This window comes from Zeus faber (genome assembly GCF_960531495.2).
Source record: "Zeus faber genome assembly, chromosome: 1".
NCBI classification, from domain to species: domain Eukaryota; kingdom Metazoa; phylum Chordata; class Actinopteri; order Zeiformes; family Zeidae; genus Zeus; species Zeus faber.
Window position 1 is genome coordinate 54,765,698 of NC_137193.1, and position 27,285 is coordinate 54,792,982.

Sequence of the window (27,285 nt, forward strand, 5' to 3'; positions counted from 1 at the left end):
TTTCTATAGTCTATTGTTATTGTATATTGTTTTGATGTGAGCTGCTGATACACTGCAATTTCCCTCCAGGAATTAATTAAGTTTCTACCTACCCATCCATCCATCCATCCATCCATCCATCAGTATGCACAACAGTGATCATCATCATCATCATCATCATCATGCATCTTCTGAACATGTCCGTGCTCTGAGAGGTGTTGGGGTGGGGACGATTCCCTCCACGGAGCCGTGTGCTCTGCAGAGGTCATGAAGAACAGGATTCCAAAGGCCATGAGGAAGGATGACACAGCCACAGTATTTTTTTCCCAATGTCTGCTCCCATTAACTATTGCTAAGGGCGGCAGCGGGATATTAAAGACAACGTTTGAATCGCATGCCAAATTGCTGCCACTGAATGGGAACCAAGCAGTTGAGCTGACGGCTACAACGGCGCAAACACAGTTATCGCAGTTTGGTTTCGCCGCTTCCGTGTGGCGCCGCGCCTGCCCCCGCTTGTCCCTGACTCCACCTCTTAATTCTTCATGATTTCTTCCAATGCAAACTGGTGTTTCTCGCCGTTCCCTCGCAGAAGGTGCCACGCTCCGAGATGTAAATCTGAGGCTAATCCACAATTGAGGTTTTTTTGCGAGGCGCAGTCTGCACGGCTGCTGTGCGAGGCCGGGATTGTGCCGTGTAGCATGCAGCCGTGAACCACACAACGCTTCTTCAAATGACTTTGATCATGTAGCTCTGAATCATTTACAGCCAAACGCAGAGAAACACCACACACGCATGGCCGGTGAGAGATGAGAAGGGCTTGTGCCAAAAAACACAACCAAAGATTGCTCCCAAAAGGGCCCATTAAAATTTCAAGAGGGCGTGGCGGACGGTGGGGGGAGGGGCTTTTAATCACCGAATACACACATATCACAACACACCCTACTAATGAACCAATCTTCAAGAAATTCATATAAGTCTGCTTTGAACAACAAGGACAAGTGATCTGGAAGTGGCATTATTAAATCCCAGATGGGTTAGTTCGAGAGCAGGCAGCATCTATTGAAAACTATTAGAAAGTAGTAAGATTTACATGTATGTTTATGTGAAGAATACATGCATTTATGTTTAATTTAGAAATGTGTTATCTGTATAGTACTGCTCTTCAAGGGCACATTCATCAGTGACACTACTTTGTAGTAATTACTATTAATGGTTTCTTTTAAACTAAAAATAAATTACCAAACAATTACCACTCATGGCCCCTTTTGCCTCCTGGGGGATCGGTCCCGCAAATAGAAAATATATGTTGTGTAAACATGTGTGTTGGTTAGATCTCTCGAGGGCCCGGCAGCGGTAAATTCAAAGCAGATGACACCTGGACCTGTCTACCCCATGAGCATCTCTTTTTCGTCGGCTGTCTAATATACTTTCATTACATAATAAAAACTCTCTATGACCCTACAAGTACATCTTGTTTCGAGAAAATGTATAGCTGGCTGTGACACATAGTTGGTTTGATACTGTGACAATTGCACTTATTGTAATTTGCTTTGGACAAAAGCGTCTGATATGAGATGTCATGTAAATAACTTAGAATGAGTTTAAAGCTCCACCGACTAGTTCATCTAAGTGATGCTGATCAGGGATACAGTATGTGAGAAAATTAAGAAAGATTCTCATGTTTGAATCTATATCTAAATGTTAGTATAGATATCATCTCTAGCATATTATATTAGATGCACCAATGGAATAGTTAAAAAACATATGCATCAAGCACCAGTGTACTGAGTGTTAAATCCTGTTCGAAAGGAGTTTGTTGTCACAGAAAAAAACCTGGTTCACGATGCATGGGCCATCCAGCGATGCGTGAGGGACTGATATTGCCGCAAGACGAGTGTAAATCTCAACGAAGCATGCTTGGTGGATTTTCTTTATGGTATAGACACAACGACATGGGGATTAGACAGTTTTGTTGACACCATGTAGCATGGTTGCCTCACGGTAACCCAGGGATCTCATCGCATCTCAGCTCCTGTCTGCATGGGATTTACATGTCCTCCCTGTGTTTAAGTGGGTTCAATTCAGGTGTTCTGGTTTCCAGAACGTCCAGAGGCCATTGACCGTTGTCCCTGCAATGGATTTGGCTCCCGTGGCAGCACTAGTGAGCACTAGTGGGCTGAGATAGGCCACAGTCCCCTGGAAACCTTAACTAGAATAAGAGGACAAAGCAAATGCATGGGTGGATGGGGGCCTCTGTGCCCTGTAGGGATGGAGGTGTGTCTATGGCATTGGAGTGGAATGACAATCCTAACACCACTGCCCATTTCAAGCACAATTGGTGTAAGTGGTAACACTAAATAATATGCTACAACAAATATACCACAAATATCATAAATAACCACATTTTCATGCATCTATGGACATGTCACTGCAAACACATATTTCCACTTTCCAGAATAGAAACTCAAAGTGCCACAGGTGAAAATCTGTTCTTGCAAGAACAAGCAGGGTTCTTTTCTAATATTGCAGCATCTGGTAGAGTGGTTGGAAACAATTTGGGCCGTCTTGGGGCCAACAAAACAAGACTTCTGTATTTTATATGTAGAGTTCTGCTTTACATTCCACATACGACTTAACGCGCCACGAAAACGACAGACATTGCGATACGTATTTCTAGTGAGAAGTTTGTTCCTCTTTCCATCGACTTCCATTGAGTCTGAGGATTTCGCAAGCACCATCTAATGGCCACCACACAAACTGCAGCTTAAAGCACTTTCCATTTTGATTCGACAGCTCCGGACATCATGGTTGGGGATTGGTACAGTAGCGCTCAGCTACCGCCACCCACACGAAATGTTCCACAATAAGGGCAAAGTGGAGTCAGGCCCTCCCATCAGGATTCCTGGTTTACTAAATACAGACATTTTTTTCTGACCGATCCCTGAATGATAACGTGCCTTCTCCAGGAAAGTGGTCTGACTATATTCACATAAATTCCTTCCATATTAAATTCTGATCCCACAAAAAGGAATAATATGGACACGAGACATCCTCCCTTATAATTACCTTAAATAAGAGAACTCAAAGAAATAAGGGTTGCGAAGCGACTGTTGCTAAACAAGCCGAAAGTGCGCATTAAAAGTGACCTTTAAGTGACCAGGACAACTTTAGAAAGTGAAGGTTGTGAGACATATTGTGTGTGTCATGGTTCAGCCGCTCACGTGAGCCCACTCCACACAGGATTTGGCAAATCGAGTTGAACAAGCTGAAATGGTTTTGATCCGTTATTGACTGAAAACACGTATTATTCACACTGAACGGCGAAGGAGCGGGTTCAAAGGCAGATTATGGATTACAAGTGACAAGGGTTTGGTTATGAAATGTACACGCTTGACTTACCCTCCATCCCAGCAAACTGACTGAGCAAACCGAAATCACTGCACAACGTCAGACTGACAAATGTTGATACGAGTGTGGCCGCACACATTTATCGACGCCGGAAGCTTCATTTGGCGGCGTTTGGATCCGGAGCTGAACATCAGCTTCGCATGGTTTCTGACACAGACCTTGTTTTCTAACACAGCTCAGACTCCTGAAGAGCACAAGCCCAGACTGCAGCTTCTAACGGTCTGTGGACCCAGGTTCAGGGAAGGAGAGCAGCTGCTGCTCCTGAGACGCACCGTGACCGTCTGACTGGACAGACAACAGACAACATTTGGAAATTAAGGAGGGAAATAAAATCGGACTTGGTAATGGAAAAAAAAGTTTGGGCTGTTTTTTTAAAGCTTATAAAAAACATGTTCTCCAAAATGCTCTCGTTCAAATGTTACACGCTTTCAAATAAAATAGCGTCCCTGTTTTTCAAACATCGTTCCCATGTTTGACATGAAGCTCTTAAATCATATTTGAAGCTTTTTTTAGACGCCGGGGACTGATTGTGTTCCATTATTAAAGCGGCCACCTTGCCTGCAGCATAAACCTTGAATGAACCTGGAAAGCAAACTCAGCGAACCCACGCTCTCCAAAAAGGAATGTGGAAAAAAAGACAAAGAGATCGACTGACTCAACAACACTATAAATGTTTGAAAATTTTAATTAGGCCTAAACACTCGTTCAAATAGAATAATATAACATTTATTTACAGTGTGTCTTCACCAATGGTTGTTCTGAACCGTGGACGCATTTGTCACCAAATTAAGGAGCACTGAAATACTGAGGATGCAGCTAATGAGTATAATGTCATGCCTGGCACATTTACTGATGTACTTGTAGATAAAAGATGCAGGTGAATAACTGAGAAGTTTCAATATTTAATATTACCAGGCAAACTGCCAAGATGACCCCCGATCCCCCACGCTGTCAGTAATAACACAGTCGGTAGAATATTTCTTTGAAAGTATTCTGTTGAGCAGTGGGTTTACTGTATATTGCCAGTTTTTGTATTTTTAAGTTCTGGATTCTGGTTCATGCTCTGGTTACTTTTTTTCTTGTTTTGTTTGTTTTAGGTTTTTAGGTTTATAGTATTTCCGAAATTGTCTTTCTACAATAAGTCTATTTTTAGGTTTATTATATTGCCAAAGTTTCAGCTAATTATTAAATTTCTTGCATATTGCCCTTTTCTTTGATTCTTTTTAAATTATTATTGCCTATTTTTGATGTGAGCTTCTGTGACACTGACAATTTCCCTACGGGGATAAAGTAAATAAATCGATATCTTTATATTTAATGTATAGCTATATATATAAAAAAATGATATGGAAAAAATAACAATAAAAATAAATAAAAATAAATAATAATAATAATAGCTATTTATATTAAAAAAATATATAGAAATAATAATAATAATAATAATAATAATAATTATAATAATTATTATTATTATTCTAACAAAAATAATAATAATGGATTGTTTTTAATATTATTAATATAATATATTATAATGTGTATTTAGGAATAATGGCAATTAATTACAAGTGATTACAACATACAGAATATTTCCAGGATTTTTTTTATATATTACTAGGATTGTGATGTATCAAAGTCACTACTGTATGCAGGGACCTTCAGGAGGACCTGGAGGAAGAACCAGGCATGGAGGAATTTCTCCATGAGACTCCAGGACGACGATCCAGGGAGGAGGAGCCAGACGGGTTCGGAGTGTCTTTGAGCAAAACAGCGATGGGGGGAATGGGGAAGGGTGGGGGGTGACAAGTTTGATCTGAATAATTTATCACTCATGTTTCGGCTGCCTTTGTTCCACAGCCAAAGGATCTGGGTTTTAAGCTTTTGTGGCTAGACTTATTATGTGTGATGAAATAATTCTCAGTCCTGGGATTAGAAAAGAAGAAGTATTCTTTCCTTCTTTTATTTTTTCGCTAGTCTAAGTTATTGAGGCCACATGGGTATGGCCCATTTTCTTTTAGTCCTCACTCTCAGATTTTAATATTACAAATATATCGACGTGTCCCGGGTGTTTCAGTCACGAGCTCTCTGCAAAGACCGTTCAATTATTCATTGTTTCAAACATTTACTTAAAAGTTCACATTATTCCACGGGCAGTCTCTACAGATCCAGTCGGTCCGGTGAGGGTGCAGTCACTGTCCAGACGTCACAGTAAAAGTTAATCACTGATCATCTATGAAATCTATACAATCCTACCAGTACTCATGGATCACGAGTAGTTATGAAATAGTTTGACGCCAGGACATTTAATGATGAGCGATATGATAAGTATGGATTGGAGAAATTTTAATTAGGCCTATACTGTATCGTATCATCTAGATCAAAATCTAAATCCACAAAAAAAAACAAAAAAACGTCACTAAGTCATTATTTGGTATTTCTGGCGTCTTTATTGCAATCATTGTGCTGAAAGGAGAATGCAAATGCAAATGGAGATATTCTTGTCAGCCAGAGCTACATGTTTCCATCTAAAACCATCCTCCTTGCATTAGTTTTATAGAAGTCTGGTGGAAGACATTCTTCATTTGGCGGGGAGTCCTAGGTACCAGCTATTCCAATGGATTTTCGCTGATGCAGAGTTTGGACTACGTGATTCTGGACTGATTTTCCGCTCGCCGACAGCTTTTTGGAGATAGCCGAGTGACGCCCCCGATCGGAGGCAAATCGTGCCGCGTTCCCGTGAGCGAAGGTGTGTGGTGTGAACTGCTCACAACGCGATCCCACCGCTCGCTGAGCGCCCGCTGGCGGCTCGCAGACGCCGGCGGAATTTCAAGCGGTTTTGATATCGGGTCGCGTCAGGAGTGACGCAACGAGCCACAGCCAATCAGAGCAGACACAGAGTGAGGGGGAGGGGAGGAGTCGAGGAGAGACGGGAGTGCACTGGATTTTAATTCTGCTTTTATTCGTTTTACTTATTTATTTTTTAACAGTGATCAAGAACCTAATAAAATCGCGTGTGTTTTTGTGACAAAACCTAATTTGAGACCTGGCAAACTCCTCTGGGATTCCTCCCGTTGAAAGACCTAATAATGTGTGACACCCTGTCGCCGATTAGTCACGTGGCGTGAAACCACAACGACTACAGGATTCTCGATCACGAGACAGAAAGTTGTGTAGTGTGAACAGTCCAGCGATCCGATGACTTTGAAAGTTGTGTGGTGTGCCCACGGCATTAATCAGTTTCGGGCTTCGGTGTGAGAATAAAAGTTCACGTGGAGAGACAAGGTTTTCCGCTAAATCCATTGATGAATCTCTGCCTCTTACTCTAAGGTCAAAAGGTGACATCTCAAAGAGCGTTTTAAATCATGAGAACCGCTTTACCTTTCAGTGCATCTGGAGACGCGCACCTACACTAAGTCGCTAAAGTCGGAGGATTTATCCGGATCTGGAAGTTTTGCCCCGCGTTGCATTTAAATCAGCCCTCATCTGGTCCCACTCCGTGGCTCTGCTGCCGGTTTGACAGTTCCACTGTGGCGAGTGGGGGCCAAGTGAGAGGAAGCCCCACCAGATCTCTGCTCGTTTTCGGGACGTTAACATTTCCTCTTTATCAAACCCACTGGTGTGATTTAAAAATGAAATATTTGACTATTACTTTCATCTTGAATCTGAAAAGACATACCTGGTCCCGTTGACCACCACATACTAAGAGTGGTTTGGGAAATAACTGAAGCTTAATTAGTATCGTGCCAGCGCTGCTTTCAATGGGGAAGGGGGGCGGGGGGGAGGGGCAGAAGTTAAATACTGTATTATGTTTTTATTTCATAAAAACACGTATTTAACTCAACATCTAAACACTGTGCTGCTACTTGGTATCGCACCCCGAGACGCCTCTCAGCTGCTCCCAAATCACTGCACGTCCTCTTGTGTGTTTATCGCTAAATTTGTTGGTAGGGGGTGAAGGAGCCTGCGGAGAAGAGATCCTCACGTCATTCTCCCGCAAGAGAGAGAAGGAAAGAGAAAGAGAGAGAGTGAGAGAGAGAGAGAGAGAGAGAGAAACGCTGAGAACGAGGCATCCATCGTCCTGTGTGTGGGAGTGGAACAGGCAGACATGTCACCATTTACCCAACACGAGTGGGGAGGGCTTTCTTGAGCTGCGCGTTAAGTTGCACGCAAGAATTATTTGGAAATGAATAATGTAGGGTTCCCTCATGAACAGTTACGAAAGACCCTCTGCATTTCAAGTTATGAATATGAGAAAATAGTGTTCGTAAAAGTTACATTACATTTTTGGTATGTATTTTCTGCATTACCTCTGCATTTGTGTAACTTCATTTTAAAAGGTAAAAGTGCACTTTATTTTACAATACATCATGAGCTTGATGTGGCTGCGGCATTTATTATCTAATATTATACTGAACTGCTGATGGTGGTGTTCATAATTAAGAAAGATGCGTACATGGAAACATACTCTCTATTAAATCTGCTTATTTTCTCAATATTGTTTTAAAAATGTCCAGAAAGTAGATGTATTCTTAACGTTCAGTAGCTGATTTAGAGTCATAGTTTCAGTTTCTTCTGTAATGAACGATGAACAAACGGCAGTGAATGGACGACTCACACTCAAGGCAAAATCTTTGACTTGAAATTGAAAGTGAAGGTATGTTTAATGTATGTTATGACAGTGTATATTTTTTCTCCACAGGATAATATTACAAAATGATTGTTTTAAGTCTCTCATTTGGTTTGATTGAGTTCCTCTTATACCTGCAAGTACAGTATATCCCTAAAAGTGAAACACCACTGTGTCTGCAGTGAGCAGACTGCCACTACTGGAGGAGAAAAATGGCGTTTACAGTTTTCAAACCTCAAAGAAATAATTTCAGGAACCTCCCCTCCCATTCATTCCATCCCATAATACAGACGCAGTTTATACAGCACATGGCGCTGCTCCTCCGACAGTGAAAACTATATTCTTTATACTCATCCTTAGCTCATACTCTCGCATCTACTGCATGAACCAATTACAGAACAGTTGAAAACCAATCGTACCTGCTATATATATATATATATATATATATATATTTTTTTTTAACAAATTAAGTTCCATGTTGCATAAGCCTTATGTAACACCATCGGTAACATTTCAAATTCCCAGTTTCTGAAGCTAAAAGTCTTAATGAGTGGGCTGTCAGCATGAAACAGCGCCCTTAAAGCTTAAGATAATGACGAGAAGTGCCGAAAGTAATGAACAGGAAAGTTGCCCTGTCAGTGCCGCTGCTCGCTGACTGGAAGCGTAATGTGGCTAATAGATGTACCGTCAGCGCCGATACCTCGGACACTTTAGACATTTAGACGTGAAATTATCTTAAATTGTCAAGTTTTTTTCTTCTTCAGATTCTTCACTTCACTTTCATGTTGTGAAATATGGAGTCTTTTCAGTTTGTCAGGCATAATGCAGCGCACACACAGAGCTGCTTGTTTTAGGTCCTTGAAGATGTTGTAAGGATCACATCAGACGCTTTGAAATCTCGCCTAAAAACCCACTTTTTTAGATTGGCTTTTTTTTTTTAAATAATACCACTTGTGTGCATTGCATTCCTATAATAAGGTTTTTTGTTTTTTTTAACCTGTTGTTCTTATGTAGTATGTTGTGGTTGTGTATCTGTGCTGCTTTATTTTTTTTTTTTTTTCTTATTTTTCTTTTTCCCCGAGAGTTAAGTAATGTAGGACCGTAGTAGCCAAAACAGAGCGTTTCACAGTGACGAGCGGCGCATCCTGGATCGCGCTTTGGAGTCCACTGCAATGTGAACTTTGAAAAGCGTCTCGGAGCGCCTGTGTTTAACCAGCATGACAACACACTGCCAGCGATTACATCACCGTCTTTTAACAGACTCAAGGACGCACACTCGGGCAAAAAAAAAAAAGAAAAAAAAAAAAAATCAATGTTCCTGATGCAAATGCACAGCAGGAATTCACTTTAAAGCTAATAACAGTGAGCTCACAGCTCTGCCACGCCGACCCACATTGTAATGTTATGTAAATCTGACCATATGACAGATCCCTTTAAATGGGAACGCACAAGATTATGCACGATAGCGGCCCATTTTACTTCCTCATGCTCCGCTTCCTGGTAAATAATTCAGGCCATAATTCTGTGTATTAGAACAAGACGTTCAAAAAATGCCAAAGCGGGCCCCCAGAGCCTTTACACTGGAATTTAATGCACAACAAGAAATTGGAAAGTACATGGTGTTGGCCGCAGGGCCCATCACTCATCAATTTGTTGGTAAACAGCAGATTTATGTGCAGTAAAGCAAGTCTCTGGCTGAACTGCTGCAGGGTGTCTCTGCTTCTATCCCCCCCCCCATCTCTCTCACACACACACACACACACACACGCACGCCCCTGGTGGATTTACTTTAGGAAAAGATAAATACGAGGAAATCTATGTTGCAGCAGAGTAAGTTTTCATTTCATCTACTACATGAGGTTTCCACCACATAGGTGAGGGAAACACGCAGAGCTTTGGCTTCTCCAATTCACACGTCAGTGTTTTTGTATGTATATATATATATATATATATATACACACACACACAACGAACAAGACTCTAACAGGCTAAATAGTTACACAGTCGGCGTCAAAAACATCTTAGAGTGACAAGTGGTGTAGTCACACGAGATTGAGGAATAACAGGTCTGTGATGCCCTTAGATAACCGGGGCTGCACGCGCGCCACACTGATCATTCGCCAGGTCAGTTGCAGGGAACTCCAGGCGATTAACCTGGTTTAGTGTGATACTCGCAAACACCTACATTACTAAAACACCTCCTGTCCGTATATAGGGACAGGAGGTGTCAGAAATGTTATCTCTCTCTCTCTCTCTCTCTTCTCTCTCCTCTCTCTCTTCATCTCTCTCTCTCTCTCTCTCTCTCTCTCTCTCTCTCTCTCTCTCTCTCTCTCTCTCTCTCTCTCTCTCTCCTCTCTCTCTCTCTCTCTCTCTCTCTCTCTCTCTCTCTCTCTCTCTCTCTCTCCACTGTATATAAATAAATGTTTTTAATTTTATAATACTTTCCTATAAATACCAGATAAGGTGCAGATTATTTTTTATCTATCTATTCTTTTTTTTATCTCTATCTTTAACAGCAGTGCTCAGAGGATCAGTCAACTCTGTTCATTTGGATGGGAAGGGTGTTCGGTGCCCTCCACGAGTGTCAGCACAGCCATGGTGACTGAGCGGTTATATTTATATGTCAGTGTTTTATTGTCACGACTGTACAAAGTGGAGCAGGACAACAAGGAATAGTGCTAGCAATAGTATGGCAAAAGCTTAAAGGTTTTTGAAATTAAGTCTTTAAAATCTTTCATCACAGTTTTTGAGACTTTCAATCATACATTCACTTATTTTTCTTTCTTTGTGTCATTTTAGAGAATATTACCATCATAGTGAATTTTGGGGAACTTAGGGGTCTGATAAAGCTTGAGAAGTCATCTCTGAGTAATTTTGATTAGGCATTGGATCGGGTTTGCAGAAAAACATTTTGGATTTTCCGTTGTAATATAGACCAATTGTCAAAGTGTCTAGTGACTGAGGCGACGGATTCCTGCTTCCTCACTCTTAATGAACCTTTTTTATGCATTTTTTTTCTTATCCGGATCACTTTCCCCGTTTTGCATTTGGGATTGCCGTTTCAATTTAGTGGCATTCTGTCGAGGGGCAATGAAATACTCAGTGACTTACTGCCGAGTTGCATGGCACAACTAAAAATGACAAATGGAAAAGATTAAATCAAGCGGGTCTTAGAAGGCGACCGCAAAATGGACTTTCAGGAGCCCTTTAAATTATTCTAACAATTCCATCAAACCAATCCCAGCAGTAAGCATACTTCATAGCTGAGTGCTTTTGCTGAACATGGCTCCAAAAAAAAAAAAAACACCCCTTAAAAATTTGCACTGTTTCTCCATAATTATAACCACACATGATGTTGAACGGTTGGATTTCTATTAATCAGGAGATTGTGAGTCGTCCCCAGGAGCACGAAAGAGCCTCGGCGCGAGGCAGGAAGAGGTTCATTTCGGCTGCGTACCCTCGGCAAAAAACGTAGATGGAGCTCCTCGCCGCCGACATCTGCTTTTAAATGACTCCTGAAGAGATTGAGGAAAGTCTGGGTCACACTCGTGTTAAAGAATCCCTTTCATGTGCAGGTACCCCGCTCAGGAGTTTCCCTGGAGCCTCTCCAGGAGTGCTGGGTGAAGACAGCGAAGGAGCTCATTACCTGGCGATCTGCCAAGGGGAGATGTTAACAGGCGGCAACAGTGATGGGGTGGGGAACGGGAGTAGCATCCTCCTCTTACTCCCATCTCACAAACTAATGACTAAATTGCCGGAGATTGAATGTCCGAGACAAGACAGCGGAGCCAAGGTGCCATTGCAAAGCTCTTTATTGATAAACGGGGACAAGGACAGTGGCCTTTACATCCCCACATCAGGAACGGGTTAGATAAGGTGGTGTGACAGTAGCAGATTACGTGAAGCTGTTTTCTGTGTTTTACACCTATTAGGACGATGCTGCTGCCGGGCAAAGTACCGAACCTGAAAGGAATCGTCTGAAATTCGGGCACAGATCTGGCTTGTTTGTGTTTACCAGCGAAGCATCTGTGCTGTCTCCATCACTAAAGTCAAGTAAACAATGCAGGAACATTGAGCGGGCCACAGTGATTTCTCAAAGGCACTTTACAGAAACAGGCAAGACAAAGACAGGAGCCGACCAAAACACAAATCATTAAAATGTTATTTATACTTAAGGCAGCTCTTCAGATTTATGTGAAAAAAAAAAAAAAAAAGAAAAAGAAAAGGAAAATACATTGGGTGGTCTGCTTCAACAGTTCATTTTTATATTGCTTCCAGATTTCATGCTTTAGTTGCAAGTGTCAATAAGCCATTTTTATTTATTTTTATTTTTTAATTTGATTCAATTTTTTATTTGACGGTTTTAAGCCCTTTAAAAGGCAGATAATCATTCCAAAACAGAGAGATTACGATAACATCCGATTTGACAGAAATCTAAATGTTGTGACTTTGATATAGACGGCATATTCACTGTCGAAGGTGGAGAGATTTAAACTTCAACTGTGTCTTTGAACGCAACCAAACTGTCTGCGCTCAGCAATAAACGATCACTGTGATTTTGGAAGGATAGTACTGCGGGTTTGCCACGTGCATTCAGTTGGAACGGCACACGGAATATTAGTTCCAGTACAGTGTGTGGATATTTTTCTGCAGAGCGGGAACAAGAGGCTGCGTGGCACAGTAGGTGGGGTTTTGAATAATGTATACCATCCCCACAACAATAAACTTGGGAGACAATTGCCTTTGAAAGCACCTGCATTTGAATTTTAAATGAGCCTTACTGTACAACTGTTATTCACAGACTCTTTTCTCTACCTTCTGCCCCTCAGCTGTGGAAATGTGACGGGTGTTTAGGACGGGTGTTTCCAAATGGGAATTTATCGCCACTTTCACAACTTGGTTTGCGTGTGGTTTTATTTTTCCACTGGACGCCAAATTCTAGGAGCAGCGGCCTGAAGCCCACGAAGAGTGGACGCTGCGCTGCACCACTTTTCAAATGCTAACATGTACATGGAATACGATAAACCGGTTCAGCATTTATTTTGCTAGTTGTTAAGTTTAGCAAAGTAAAGCATGTATAGGTTTCGAGTCTGGTGGAGATTCCTATTTAACTAGAACGCTGTTGAGGAGGAGCCACTTCCTGAGGTTAACAATACACTCACAGGCCAAAATGGTCGAGCGTGGAGCGAATAGTGACTTAAAGATTTAGGTGAATTGCCTCATTTTGATTGATTTTGAGAAATCTACATTATATTCAAATATAAATTGAATTTTTATTTTCTAATGCCTATTGAACAGCTTCTGAACACATCTGCGCCGTCAGGCTTTTCTAAAGATTGACAGAAAAAATATCAACAACTATCTGCGATGACAAAACAAAGACACATTTTAAATACTTCCTTCCCATTTTCTCAACGGTCAGATCCTGTTTTGATATCGACACGGCAACATATGTTTAAGGAGGACAGAGCTGAGTGACATTAAGGTTCAACGTCATTTTGTTTGGCCACTTAACAGAGCACAACACACGCACCAGACATTTTTGTGAACCGTTCACCGCAAAACCCTTTATAAAGGTCACCGAAGTCATTATATTTCAATCTTTTATGTCCACCGTATTGTGCAAGGTAACATTTACAAACAATACAAGGACCCTTTTTGGTCTTGAGAAAGGATCGATTAACAGCTAGAAACTCAAAATCTATTGGTCCCCAAAATATTTGTCCATGATTTTTAGAATCTCTAATATACACAGACCTGTAAATCCCAGGGAGTCACATACTGTATAGTCCCTTCTGCTCCGTACCTTTATCTGAACATTCCAAACACTAGATACATAAAAACATAAAACGTGAGTGTCGGTGGCTAAAAGGGCCGACACATAACACTGACGTACCGACAGCGTGACAATTCTCTTGACTCAAAGTCGTAAGGACACTTGTGTTTTCGCTCTGTACAGCTTAAATATTTCCTTATGCATAAAACGTCTGCATATCTTACTAAAGTGTCGTCACAATTAATATTACACAATTGCATAGCCATCTCTTATCTCTGACAGTCAGCACAATTAAATTATCTAATCTACATCTCGGTATATGAGGGAAAAGGCAAGACACACGGTGAAACAATTACTATCGAGCCAATTCGACCACCTGAATAAAACGATGCAGTTGCCTTTAAAACATTTTTTTGATTCAATAGATTTTTCTCATTATATTTTCGACAGTTTGAAGTGGATAGAATGACACTGTTCTTGCTGCGATCAATGACAAGCGGGCTCCTGGAATGTAGAGGACATATAATAAAAAGGGTTTAACACCTTTTGGAGGGTCGAGGGCCATATTTACCAAATATGTGCGAACATTTTATAACAGATTCACTCTGACCTCCAGAGGAAATCGCATCAAGCAGAGTTTTTCCAATTAGAATAGCGAAACTGGAAAAATAGTACAATTTAATTTAGTCACCAAAAATAAAAAATGGATGAAAATAAAAATGGATGCAATCTTAGAAAGGATATTGCATTAAAAGATTTTCTGATTGGAAAAAACAATTATTTTCTTTACACTGTGGTAAAGGATGGCATGTTGTACTTCACTAGAGATTGGTTTTATGCATTATACGTATATGTAATTGCATATATTACAACTGTTAATATGGTAAATATGGCCCTATAGTCTAGAGGGCCAGTCTCTTGACTGCGGACATCGCTGCTTGCCTTTCACAGAAGTAATAATGGCAGGATTAAATATAGGATAGGTATATACTGTAAATGGCCTATTAATTAAAATTCTTTGGTGTTCAGTCAAAGAGCAGAGAGCAGTGGTTGTAACAAGGTACTGCTCAGAAGAGCTTCAGTGTGCGTGCATACATACGTATATATACTTATATATATATGCACACATAGATAGGTATTTAGATAGGTAAATTGTTTTTTCTTGTGTAGACTGTATGAACATTATAAAGTCATCATTAAGTTATTTATGAATACTAATAACAATATATATATTGTTACCAATTCCCAATTATACCATACCGCCTATATACATAATGTATTTTATGAGTATTATGTCTGGTTTTAAGAGCAGAAGTTTGACAGAAACCAAACTCCACTGTAAGACCACAGCGTGTAGTGTTCAGGGAAAACCTTTTCAATACGCCGAAACCATGCGATAACCCTGATGCCGATTTGTGAGCGATACAGACTTGGAGATTCCTATTAAACGGACGATGCTGGTGAGGTTAATATACGCGTTTCACACACAAAAAGCTCTTCTGCTCTGATTGTCTGCCACTGTGTATTTATACAATATGCTGCCGTATTTGATTAGGCTAAGTATATAGATCTGTGAGGAGGACATGCTAGTGTGTGCATGAGTGTAGGTATATGGGCGGGCGGGCGGGCAGGCAGGCGAGAGAGAGAGAGAGAGAGAGAGAGAGAGAGAGAGGAGAGAGAGAGAGAGAGAGAGAGAGAGAGAGAGAGAGAGAGAGAGAGAGACAGAGAGAGAGAGAGACAGGGTTAGTACATGTTCAGAGGTCAGTGGTGGCCTTGGCAGTCAGGGTCTGGATGCGACTGGTGTTACAGTTTTTGCAGAGCACGTGTCCGTCCAGAGGGTAGCAGCCCTGGTTGTCGCCCTCAGAGAGCAGAGAGCCGCAGTCCTGCACAACAAAAATAAAAACATTTAAGTGGAAAAATACAAAACAAAAACACACAATTGTCTTTTTCTGGGAATATGATGACCTGTCATCAAAACCCCCACTGACACCAACCACCAAGACAAGGTTTCAGGGATGGGTTGATGAACGGGTTCATTCTGGCATTACAAAATGAAATTCAAGGACTTAAGTACTTTTTTACTTACTTTTTTAAGCATCATTTTAAAGGCTTCACACAAAACAAATATAATACATTTTCAATGTGATCTTTATTAATCAAATTATGATATCATCTTAACTTCACTGGCTATTATTTGTATTAGTATATATATATACATATATACACATACATATACATACATACATCAATATGACTTTTCAAGCACTTCAGCACAAGATTTTTCAGGATGAAATTGGAGCACTTCGAGCAGCTCAAGGACCTGGTAAGAACCCTGTACCCTGGGAATAAAAACCCTGCCACGCACGGCCCGCGCGACACAGAGAGCGCAGGGCATTTATAGCTTGCACATTCTCTGAAGAAGAATGAAGAGCACTAATAGACTAGTAGTAGACAAGGGTAGTTACTAGTCGACTAGTAACAGACATTACAAGACAGACATTAGTAGGCACGCAAACATGGCTGCACACACAGCATTGGAGTTGGTTTATGCTGAGGAGGAATTGCTGTTTATCGTGGCTGAAACGTCAAATGCACGGAAAAAGGAGAAAGGAGCTGGTCTGTCCTCGCGTTCCATGCAGAGACGGGGGGGAGGAGGGGTTGAAGTTCAGCATTTTATTACAAGGGAACTCACTGAACCGTTCCATTCAAGAACGGCGTCACAATGTGTAATTATTCTCTCTCATTGCAAGACTCTCTAAAAAGAAACTGCACATAAATACCAATAAAAACGCTCCCTTGTCTTTGTAAACTGTGAACTTTACAACGACCCCGTTCATTTACAATAAAATCACCAAACCTGAGTGAGCTGTTTGCGTATACTACTTGTCTCTTCGTCAAAAGGTAATTGGTAGACTTTGAATCTCACATCTGACTCGTGCTGCGGATCAATGTTGTCCAAAGTATCGGAAATAAAAGAGCAAAACACTGATCTCCCCACGCGCCAGGGCACCGCCGCCCCCCAATGACGTCGTTTGCGTCACACGCTTCCTTGCGCTTGGGGCAAGTTTAAACCTAGCTTTACTCAGCAGCACTGACACATGTTTGACGTCTCCAGCTTATCATCAGTGACAGTGGCTCACATTGGAATTGGCGCGCGCGCACACACACACACACACACACACACACACACACACACACACACACACACACACACACACACACACACACACACACACACACACACACACACACACACACACACACACACACACACACACACACACACACACAGATTCCTCTCTTGTGGAGCCGCTTCCCTTTGACCTTTACGTATGCCAAAAGCAGTGAGCTCACGCTGGAATGTGAAATGTCCCTCACAGCCGGGCTCCTAATGTCACCACGCCGGCTCTCGCGGGGGGAAGATGGACGCAGCTTTACAGGTACAGTCCAGCCCAAAATCCACTCAGATGACTAATTGGTCAGGCGTGGGTTCAGACACACCGCAACTACGTAGACGCACACGCGGAAACCTACGTACCTCACAGCGGTAACATTGCACATGGAAGTCACGATCGAGGGCCACGATACGGACAGTCTCCTCCTGGCCCGGCGCTGGCATTATGGGCTCCGAGCACACGCAGCAGCGAGGGGCAAACTTCCTGTGAGGAAAAAAACCCAGAGAAAAATGAAATAAGGTGTTGGATTCATTAAAGCCAGTGGTGAGGTGTGTTTGAGTGACGCCAGTGCTATCTACAGGCGTCTTACATGTCTTATTGTAACCTCTCAAGAGGAAAGAAACCTTTTTCTTGTTTGTGATGATGGACAGATTTTGAAGAATGTTCTGGGCCTACACCGCCGTTGTTCCAGGTCCTCACCTCTCGCAGAAAAATTGCACACTTTCACAAAGCGTGGCGGCGGTTATGAGGCCGACGAGACAATAGCTGATTCACATGGTGGGGATTTTTTTACGCTTTCGAATCCAGTCATTTTGGGAACACCTCAGCGGGAGGAGCTCTGTCTAACAATGGGACAGAAAGAGGATCTGAGAGCGTGCAGCCCGGGTTTCAGGTTCCCTCAGGTGACTGGAAGTGACAGGGACACTTCTTCTAATGACTCGCCGAATGAATGGCCAGTATTTAGGAAGCGGGGCCCTCGGCGGCTTTTCGGGAACTGCTCGAGCTTTTTCCTCGACACAAAGGGCTGCATTCTTGAGGTCGCCCTTGTCATGTGGAATTAAACATCATCCTTGTTACACCCACCCTACAAAGCGCTGCACTCACCAGCATTGCGGCGTCTACTTTGGTTCCCCTCCGGGTCACTGAGTAACGCAACAGCTCCAACTCAAAAACCACTCACACCATCAGAAGAGTTGATGAGGCCTTGGCAGGGTTTGGAGTTGAACTGGGCGGATCTTACGTAGGAAACATGCACAACGAATGCGGGGTGTGCACATCTTCAGGGGTAAACAAAGTTCCTATCCAAACCCTATTGGACCTGAGAAATTCGCCCAGAGGTCAGATTGGAACAACCATAAATAAACAAAAAAGAAAAAGATCTAGATCAGATCAGGTCATTAAAACTGCTGCCGAAATGCCGTTTTTCTAAACTGTTAATGTCGGGTTGAACTGGAAAAAGACTCACGACACACGACCTGGCACGGCCCGCACCCAATTGCCCGGAAACCGAGTGCAGACCCGTGAGGACCCTCTGCCGTGGAGTGTTTACCTGTGGAAGTCCTCGATGCAGTGGATGTGGTTGGCCGCGTCCACGGTGAAGGGGATGCCGTCCAGGCTGCGCTGGCACACCACGCAGGTGAAGCAGTGCGGGTGGTAGGCTTTGCCCGTGGCCCGCAGGATGCGCTCCATGATGGGCTTGCTGCAGATGTTGCAGGTCTCAAGGGTGTTCTGCAGACACAAAAAAATAACATGTAATTTCCATGTTTGTTGTTTTTCGTAAGGAACTTATTTTTCCAGTTCAATATGTGCACCAGTAAACACCAGAGGAAATTAAAACATCAGTTTCAGGATTATTCAGCACCGTGGACAGCCAATATCTCCTTAAACCTCTTTTTTCTTGGGAGTATTTTTTACCCCGGAGTAGCCCTGCAACCATATGTGGTTCGACTGTGCAAGAAATAAACTGACAGCGGGGACCTTTTCGCCGGGCTGTCCTCAAATGCCTCGGAAGCTGAAGGAATCTGATTAGCGGTTCTCTCAAACACAAACACAATCATTTTTCAGCTGCCCCCGCCTGCACTCCATCTCCCCGCGCGCACGAGAGCAAGCAGTAAATACTTCCACTTTGTGATGACTGCAGGTTTTCCGCAGCCAGGCGACTGGGCAGCTGGCCCGCAGGGGACGTGGCGGCCCGACCGCCTCTGACTTATCTGCAGCATCCCTCTTCTTAATATTGCCCGGAGACACTGTTTGTTATTTCAATATTTCATAAATAACGATTGCCTTGCTAAAAAGCGATGCAATTACAGGGGAACATGTATATCATGCAAGCATGATCAATGTGAACCCTGATGCGGCTGCACGGGTCCCTCTGTAGCTTTTCTGTTCAGGCATTTCCTGGATCCTCTGCTCTCCCTCTCTCCCTCCCTTCCTCTCCCCCTCTCTCCGTGCGCTTGGCTGGGCTAAAGAGTGCACGGTTGAGATGTTCCCATTGGCTCCCGCTGCAGCAGTGAGCCGCCACAGTGTTTCCAAACACGGCTCGGGGAGTGTAGCAACACTGGGCTGTGCCCCCCCCTCCCTCCCGGGCGAGCCATGGGGTCCTGCCGTTTAAAATGGCACTTGTGTGACCGCTCAGCTGAGGTAAACACCCGACCATCCCCCTGTCCGGCAGTGTGGTTGCCAGAGCTTCGGCGCTGACATTTGTAGTCTATATGCTAATGAGAGGATTGCATTCACAAGCCGGGGTTCATGGCGACGACAACGTAGCGACACGGTTCCTGGTGCTGTTTGTAAGTGTCGGGCCCCTGTTTCCCGGATCTGGAACAACGAGAGGACATGTCGGCGGGGCCACGCCGGGCGAGGGGCCGCAAGACGAGAGCAACTGACGTACGAGTCAGGGCGAGTCGGTGTAAAAAGTGGCATTAAAAAGGGGCCGTTTTCTTCAAAGCACTCCTGGAGAGGCATTATTTCATGAAAAGCAATGCGTGCAGACAAGCCCCACTTTCTCTCTTTTTTCATTTTTGCTCTCTCCCTCTCTGAGACGGTAATAGAAATAAACATTATTCCCAGGGCAGCGCTTGTGTATAAACAATGTCCATATTGCGATCCTGCTCCGTTCTGGAAGTGGAATAAAGCCCTTAATGAGCTCACTGCACTGAGCCCTCAAGGTTTGCCTCACTTCTCTTCTCCCCCGCGCTAGAAAGACAGAAAGGGAGAGACAGGAGGAAATAAAATGTATGTTTGCAGCCTGAGCATACAGTATGTTGGCAAACTAAGTATCGCTGGAAGACGCTTGGGCCAAAAAAGTGCTTTGCACCCCTCGCATGTTACTGTACTCATTTTTCTGCATCTCCCCTTCCTTATTCTTGTCTGCTCTTCATGTGGGAATACCTTGCCCCTGTTTAGCGTAACTAGAGCACATGATTCCACAGCACAGAGTTCCTCCAGGCCATTGTAATGAGTGCAGAACTCACAAGATAAAAATCAGTCTCGTTTCCTTGCGAAAGAAAAATCACCTTGATTCATTTTTCAATGCTGGATTTTTGTCGAAGGTACATTACGTAATTAATGTATGTGCATTTTGAGGCGCTTGGGTGACTAATTTCGTTAATATTCCCCTTTATTTAAAGATGAGCACTCATTAGCCACAAGAACACGGGTCTGATGTTTAAACTGTCAGAGCGATTTCCACAGCTTAAGCTCCCTGTTCGGGCGCGGCTTCCAAACCGAGGGATTTTACAGAAGATTCTGCACTGGCTCTGCCGACCCACCCCCCTTAACCCCCTCCCCAGCTCCCCACCTCCAATACAATTCCGGGACCTTTGCAATCTGCCACTAGAGGGCTGTACATGTCTATATGTCTATGTTTCCCATCATCCCCGGCCTAAATGTGATGTATTCAAGCACATGTATTTTCTGCCTCATACATTTCTCTAAGTGTTTGCCCAGAAGGCTAAACAAATGTCTAGCAGATGAGGTAAAGTGAATTTAGGTCAGACAGCCGATTGCTGAACTGGGGGTGATTAGAGTGCATTAAAAGTAAATTGCCCCCCCACCACCGCCGCCGCCACCTTACCCCCATCCTTGTTTTTCTTTCCTCCCTACTTGTGCGTATTGTTCATTTCCGACACAGCCTCGTATCGCGGCCTCTTGTGTGTGTTCACCAACAGCAAACACATGGATGCCTGCACAAGTTGGCCCTCTTCCCCGCAGCTCTGCAGCCGCCCCCCAAACAACGTTTGACACAGCTGTCTGTTGGAATGAAGAGTGTGACGGCACACAAAGAACAGAGCAGCGCGTTAAGAGGCCCCCTGTGCGCCGCTCTCCTCCCAAGAGACACAGGTCTAATAGACTGCCTGTCTGACACGCAGAGTCACACTACAAATATCCAGCCTCACACAGGTTATTTAGTCTCCTAGTTGAAATCCTGAAATCTCATTTTTGTGACAGAAAAATCCACCGATCCGGGGTGAGATTGTGTCGCTCGCTTTTAAATGCAGATTAGGCTCGTTTGAAGGATTAAAAAACACGGACGCTTAAAGAGGGGCCGAGTAAAGCTGAGCATGTGAGCGCGGACATTATTTTTTTTTCTTTTACATTGTTGTTGCTGCAGCGTCCTTTCCGTGACCGCAGGTGAGAGTAAAACAAAGCCTCGCAGGTGTCTGCTGAGGGTTCGGTTAATGGTGTGAAATGTGCGGTGGCATATCACAAACTTAGAGCTGTTTACGCTCCGTTTTCATCCACACGACTTTTACACCTAGGAGCTTCTCGTTTCAGACGGCCGAGCCACCCTGACAGGAGGGTGGCTCGGGTTCAGTGGGAACGCACGCGATTTATGTGCCGGCATGCTGAACTCCGAAGGGGCCAACTTCGCAGATGATTTCGATACAGCCTGTGTCCAGACTCGGACAGAATGTGCTTTTCGGTGCCTGGGCCACGCTGTCTGTATTAAATCAGGTTTAGCCAACTCAACATCATGGAGTGCTCTCCAACAAGCGCTCACTGGAGCGCGGGAGCCACATACGTAGCGCTTTATTTCATTTCCTTCCAGTGTAGCGTCCGCCAATAATAAACAATGACTGCAGGGTCGAGAACCATAAGTCAAATAGCCGAGCCTCTGAGAGATTTTAATTTGAATTGATACATCTTAAGATCTTACCATTTATATTATGTTGCGAAATGACATTATTTGGATTAGAATATGTAATAAATTAATATTTATGGATCGGTTCAGTTTGGTTAACTGCCATTAGGCCTAAGATCACAGGATGCTTTTTGCAGCCTTTATTGGTTAAATCACCCATCAATCGCTTTCAACTCGATAACTTAAATTTGTTATTCTTGCTGTTGGTAATGCATCACGGATGGACCGCCTCGATACTCATCCCATCGGACGATGGGGAAAAGCAATAAAACATTGAGGTGCGTCGCAAGTTAAATTCTGGGCTATCAAGAACACAAGACATGCAAAGCTAAGCTGCTTCAATCACATCGGTAGGTTGTCACACCACCGTACAGCCGTTAGATGCTGTTGTGTTGGAGAAGGAATGAACTGAGCTTTATTGTTAGGTGACTCTAGTCAGGAGATGAGAAATAATATAGAAATAAAGGAACTAAAAATAGGAAAGGAAACTCTTAAAAAAAACACAGTAACGGCTGGTGTAACTTCAGTAAACCTTGGAATTACGGCAACATTCTCAACTTTCCGTCCATGCCATTCACTGGCATGGCCTTTATTATTTATTTAATTAATTTATTTTTAAGTTCAGGAATATTTGGAGTGCGATAGTTGAAAAGCACATCTTCAATACAACAAAGTGTCCTAAATTCATGCCTGCAGGGTTATTTAATTTAATATTCATGGAAAGATTTACCTGCAGCTATAGCCTGCTTGGCCTTAAGCTCATACATATTCGGATGGTAGTATTTAGTATATGGCCAGTATTAAGTATAGTGGTGGTAGTAGTAGTTTATATAAAATATTTACAATAAAATAATATTTATATTAAACATCAACAATATTAAGAACACTTTCAAATAAGTAATATAAAAACAAAATACCCAGTGAAATAAAAATATAAAATGCGCATTTAAACATTATGAAGTTACATTGCTTTGAAAATTACAAGTTACGGTAGTTAAGTAGTTAACAATGAGAAGCCAATACTTGACACTACGGGTCTCAGGGTTTAAGGGGAAAAAAACAAACCTAATTCCACATTTTCCGCAGTCTGCACTTGAAAGTTAAATTGTTGAAGTTTGGACAATAGAAAATGACAACTGTTATGGTGCATCATCTCTTGGAGCTCATTAATTTGCACTTTTTCAAAGGGATCGTGGGAGAGACGTCCCCCTCTGGGTAATTAAGGCCAGAGAGGCACAGAGGTCTGCAAGTGCAACTATATGTGCACAGGCATGTGCACGGAAACACGTCTGCAAAGTGCAGAGTATCTCTGAGGCTGGTCTGGTCCGGTGAGGTGCGGGAGTTACTATAAGACCTCCTGCAGCTCTGCCCATGAATGTTAAAAAGTGAGCAACCTCTAGACATTTCCCTCCCTGGAGTCAAACTCGCACCCGGGACAAAGCGTCCGTTGTCCTTGACGTTTGGATTAAATTTTAATTTAATTTGAATAATTTCTTCCGAGTGATGTGAATTATGTAGAATTCTCACTGCCCATCTCTCTGTGCACCTGTTTACACACTGAGCATATGCATTGCGAGAAGGACTTTGAATAGCATATATTTGACAGCTTGTACGACACCCTTTGTTTTATTTATTTATTAAAATGTTACATAACAAGTGAGAGACTCACATCCACTTTCTGCCAGTGTGTCTCTGGGTCAGAAGGGTGCTGCCTAGGTAGAGATCATTATGGATTGTGTTCTACGTATGCATGGGCATGAACATGAGTGTGTGTGTGTGTTTGTGTGTGTGTGTGTGTGTGTGTGTGTGTGTGTGTGTGTGTGTGTGTGTGTTGGCGTGCACCGAAAAGTGACTCCTAATGCTTTGGTAACTCTCAGCCTGTTCCGTCCAAGGACCAGTGACCTTGAAAGTATCAGCTGTATAATTCGCAGACGGAGCGTTTGTGACAGTCATCTCTGTGCATGCCAGTCAGCCAGGATGAGTGTGCCGAGGCTCGGTGTCTCTGACCTGGAACAGCCCTGCTTCCCCCGAGTGTAAGGTGCTGGTCCCCAGCTCGGCTCCGTCGGCCGGTGTAATAAATTCACGCCAGATTATAGATGACCTGAGTGCGCCGGAATGGGATGGCATCTGGCCAGAACCTCCTATCTTGATTTGTTTTTCACATTTAGTTTATATCTTTGCCTAGACAGTTTATGACCATGCCTGGCCCTGACTCAGCCACTGTCCCCGCCATCCCTTTTCCTGGCGCTGACTGTCCCCTAGCTCTGCCTACACTGAGCTGTCTTTAGCTCCACAGTCAATGCCATTTTAACAAAGTCACAAAATTGCCCCAGTGTCCGATAACATCCATAAATAAGGACGCACCGGGTTGTGCGACAAGTGCAGCTGCCGCATGCGTTCGCGCAGATGCATCACGATATCTTGTCGCATTATAACGTCAGATTGAAGCCGATGTAAAGGGACGGTGCTGACGTCCAGATCACGTCTTTCCCGGGCCTACGTGTCTTCTACCAATAAAAGGTGGCAGCGGGGGACATGATCTCTCCCCGGCTGTGGCAGAGTGGCTGGCCTGCTCATCAGCCTCCCTGCCTTTAAATTCAGCTCCACAGCAGAATGTGACCCCTCTGGACATCGGGCGATGTCTCGTGCTCCGGTTACAGAGAGAAACTGACAAAGACCCGGGCAGTAGTCCTCTCATGCCGTGAGTTAGAGTGACATTGTGGTGGGTCAGCTTTGGGTCAGGGCGATTTCCCCCCCGTCTTACTCCTTGGGGGAGGAAATACGCTCAGACAAAAAACATGAGGAGGGTTTAGAGGGGCTCCATGTTCAGAATCACTTTCCCTTCCTCTTGTCCAAACAGTGTATTCTAATAACAAGGCCCCCGCTATTCATTTACTTTCTTGCGATGGATAAGACGGCTGCATGCGGTGCTGTAATAAGAAATAATGACCTGCTTGGGTGTAGTTCACACCCATTTTATAGTATAATCATACACATACATAATTGTCTTGGCAAGTCTTGAGAAGTACTAAGATGTGAAATTCTATTCATGCAAGTGCTATCTAATTGGCTCACTCCTTTGAGGAATTAGACTGCGTTAATCACGTCTGAATATACAGAACTCAATTAGAACTCTGCAAGCTAATGCAGACAGCCATGAATATTTGATGACAGAGTCAGCAGAAAGCAGAGCCGCTGTGTGTTCATAAACGCGCTTCAGACGACAAGTAAAACGAGGGTGGGTGTACCTGCCACCGCCGCTCATTGTTGCTTCCCACATGGCGCGAGCGTGGTAGCACTCCCACCACGAGCAGCAGCTGTGCAGCGCGCACGCACACACACACACACACACACACACACACACACACACACACACACACACACACACACACACACACACACACACACACACACACACACACACACACACACCGCCACAACACTGAGCATATGGGGGCCCTGATCTCAGCGCTCTGGCTTCCAGCCTCTGGATCTGACTACCTGGATATCCATCACACAGATGTGACAGGTGTGTGGGTGGTTCACAGTCATCTCTAATTAGAACCGTACCGCTGCAATCTGCATCTTCTAGTGTTCCCGCGCACGCACGCACGCACGCACGCACGCACGCACGCACACACACACACACACACACACACACACACACACACACACACACACACACACACACACACACACACACACACACACACACACACACACACACACACACACACACACACACACACACACACACCGCTGTGAGAGCTGACGATGTACGACTCCGGCTACGCTGCGCATGCATTGTACCAGTCGCCCTCTTTCTCAATGACAGGAAAGGCTCCAAGGAGATCTTCCGGGTTTCCCCCCCCAGTTGTAAAGTAGCCGAGCGTTATCTATGGAGGACGTCCATCACCAGGAGCCCCTCGTACTGCTGGCATATCGCCTGTCCCTGTTGGCGCCTGCGACACCCCCGGAAACTTTGCTTAGCTGTGGTCGTCAGGGTTTGGTGCCTGCTTGCATAGGCAAACTTGCACCACCACTGAAATTCCACATGCGCTATCAGACTCTAAAGTTGAAGGCATTATGGAATGAATGAAGTGTTGTGTATGTTGGCTGTTCGCACTCTCAAATTTTCCATCTCCATGGATAATAAAGTATCTAAATTTAAATGAGACCATGGAATGAGACATGTCAATAGATATCGAAAATCCTCCTATAATTAACAATTAAGAAAACATACTTTGATGTAACTCAGGAATGGCTGTTATGAACTCAAATTGATATATAAAATAATATATTAAATGTAAATAAAAATGAATAATAAATAAATAAATACCAATACTTAAATTAAAAAAAATCTCCCCATTTAAAATGTTTTATTGTTAAAATATGAACTTGATGTGAGGTCATTTCGCACTGTTAACTTTTGGAAATGGTTTTCAAATAAATTTGGTTCAATTGGCATAAATGCTGCATCAAAAAAAATAATTATAAAATAAAAAAGTAAAAATAGCCGGTACAGGAGCATGAGGAAAAATAAACGAGAACGTGACTGGGTGTCAGCCAATGCAACACCATTATTTTTAAAATGATTCAACAGGGAGACAAACAGACAGAAGGGCTAAATCTTAGTCTTCTGTCAATTACAATGTTCTCCTGTTGAGTGACAGCACAGGCGTCGCTATATGCACCTCTTTCTTCACAGTACCAGAGTGGGAAATAGTTCATAAAGCTTTGCCAATGAGACTGAAAGCCATTTATTTCAAATAGCAGAGCTAGAGTAACACTAGATAATGAACATAATTACACTGAAGGAACTTGGCTTCCATGACCTTGGCAATCTCTCTGAAATTCTGTCAAGTCTTAGATTAAGGTCTTTGTGCTGGCAAATCCCTATCTCTTTTTATTACTGTGGTTCTTTCAATGAAATACAAGAGGTTATAGCATGACCTTGTTACTTGGAGTGGTCTTATTATATTTAAACCTGTCGCACTTCTTATAATTTACGTTTCATTGGAAGGAGTATGATAAGCAGGAAACTAGTCACGGGATCCTGGATGGAGATGGAAGCAGTGTCTGCAACTTTATCAATCACCTAAATATAAACAGACTTAAAGCAAAACAATTCAGGATAACCAATTGAAATGAACAATGAACAATTTTTTAAGGCCCAAAA

The 27,285-nt window shown here is 43.2% G+C and overlaps 1 protein-coding gene across 1 annotated transcript in view; it reads right to left on the reverse strand.

Moving 5' to 3' along the window:
• Positions 1-11,805: 11,805 nt before the first annotated feature.
• The window catches only part of lpp (LIM domain containing preferred translocation partner in lipoma), a gene marked incomplete at its 5' end in the record, with an annotated part of 74,623 nt that continues 59,143 nt past the window's right edge, over positions 11,806-27,285 (reverse strand). The window contains 3 exons of the mRNA XM_080009759.1: positions 11,806-15,670; positions 17,326-17,446; positions 18,513-18,691. Coding sequence (XP_079865885.1) covers positions 15,542-15,670; positions 17,326-17,446; positions 18,513-18,691 — 429 coding nt within the window. The 3' untranslated portion in view covers positions 11,806-15,541. The remainder of the gene's footprint in view (positions 15,671-17,325; positions 17,447-18,512; positions 18,692-27,285) is intronic.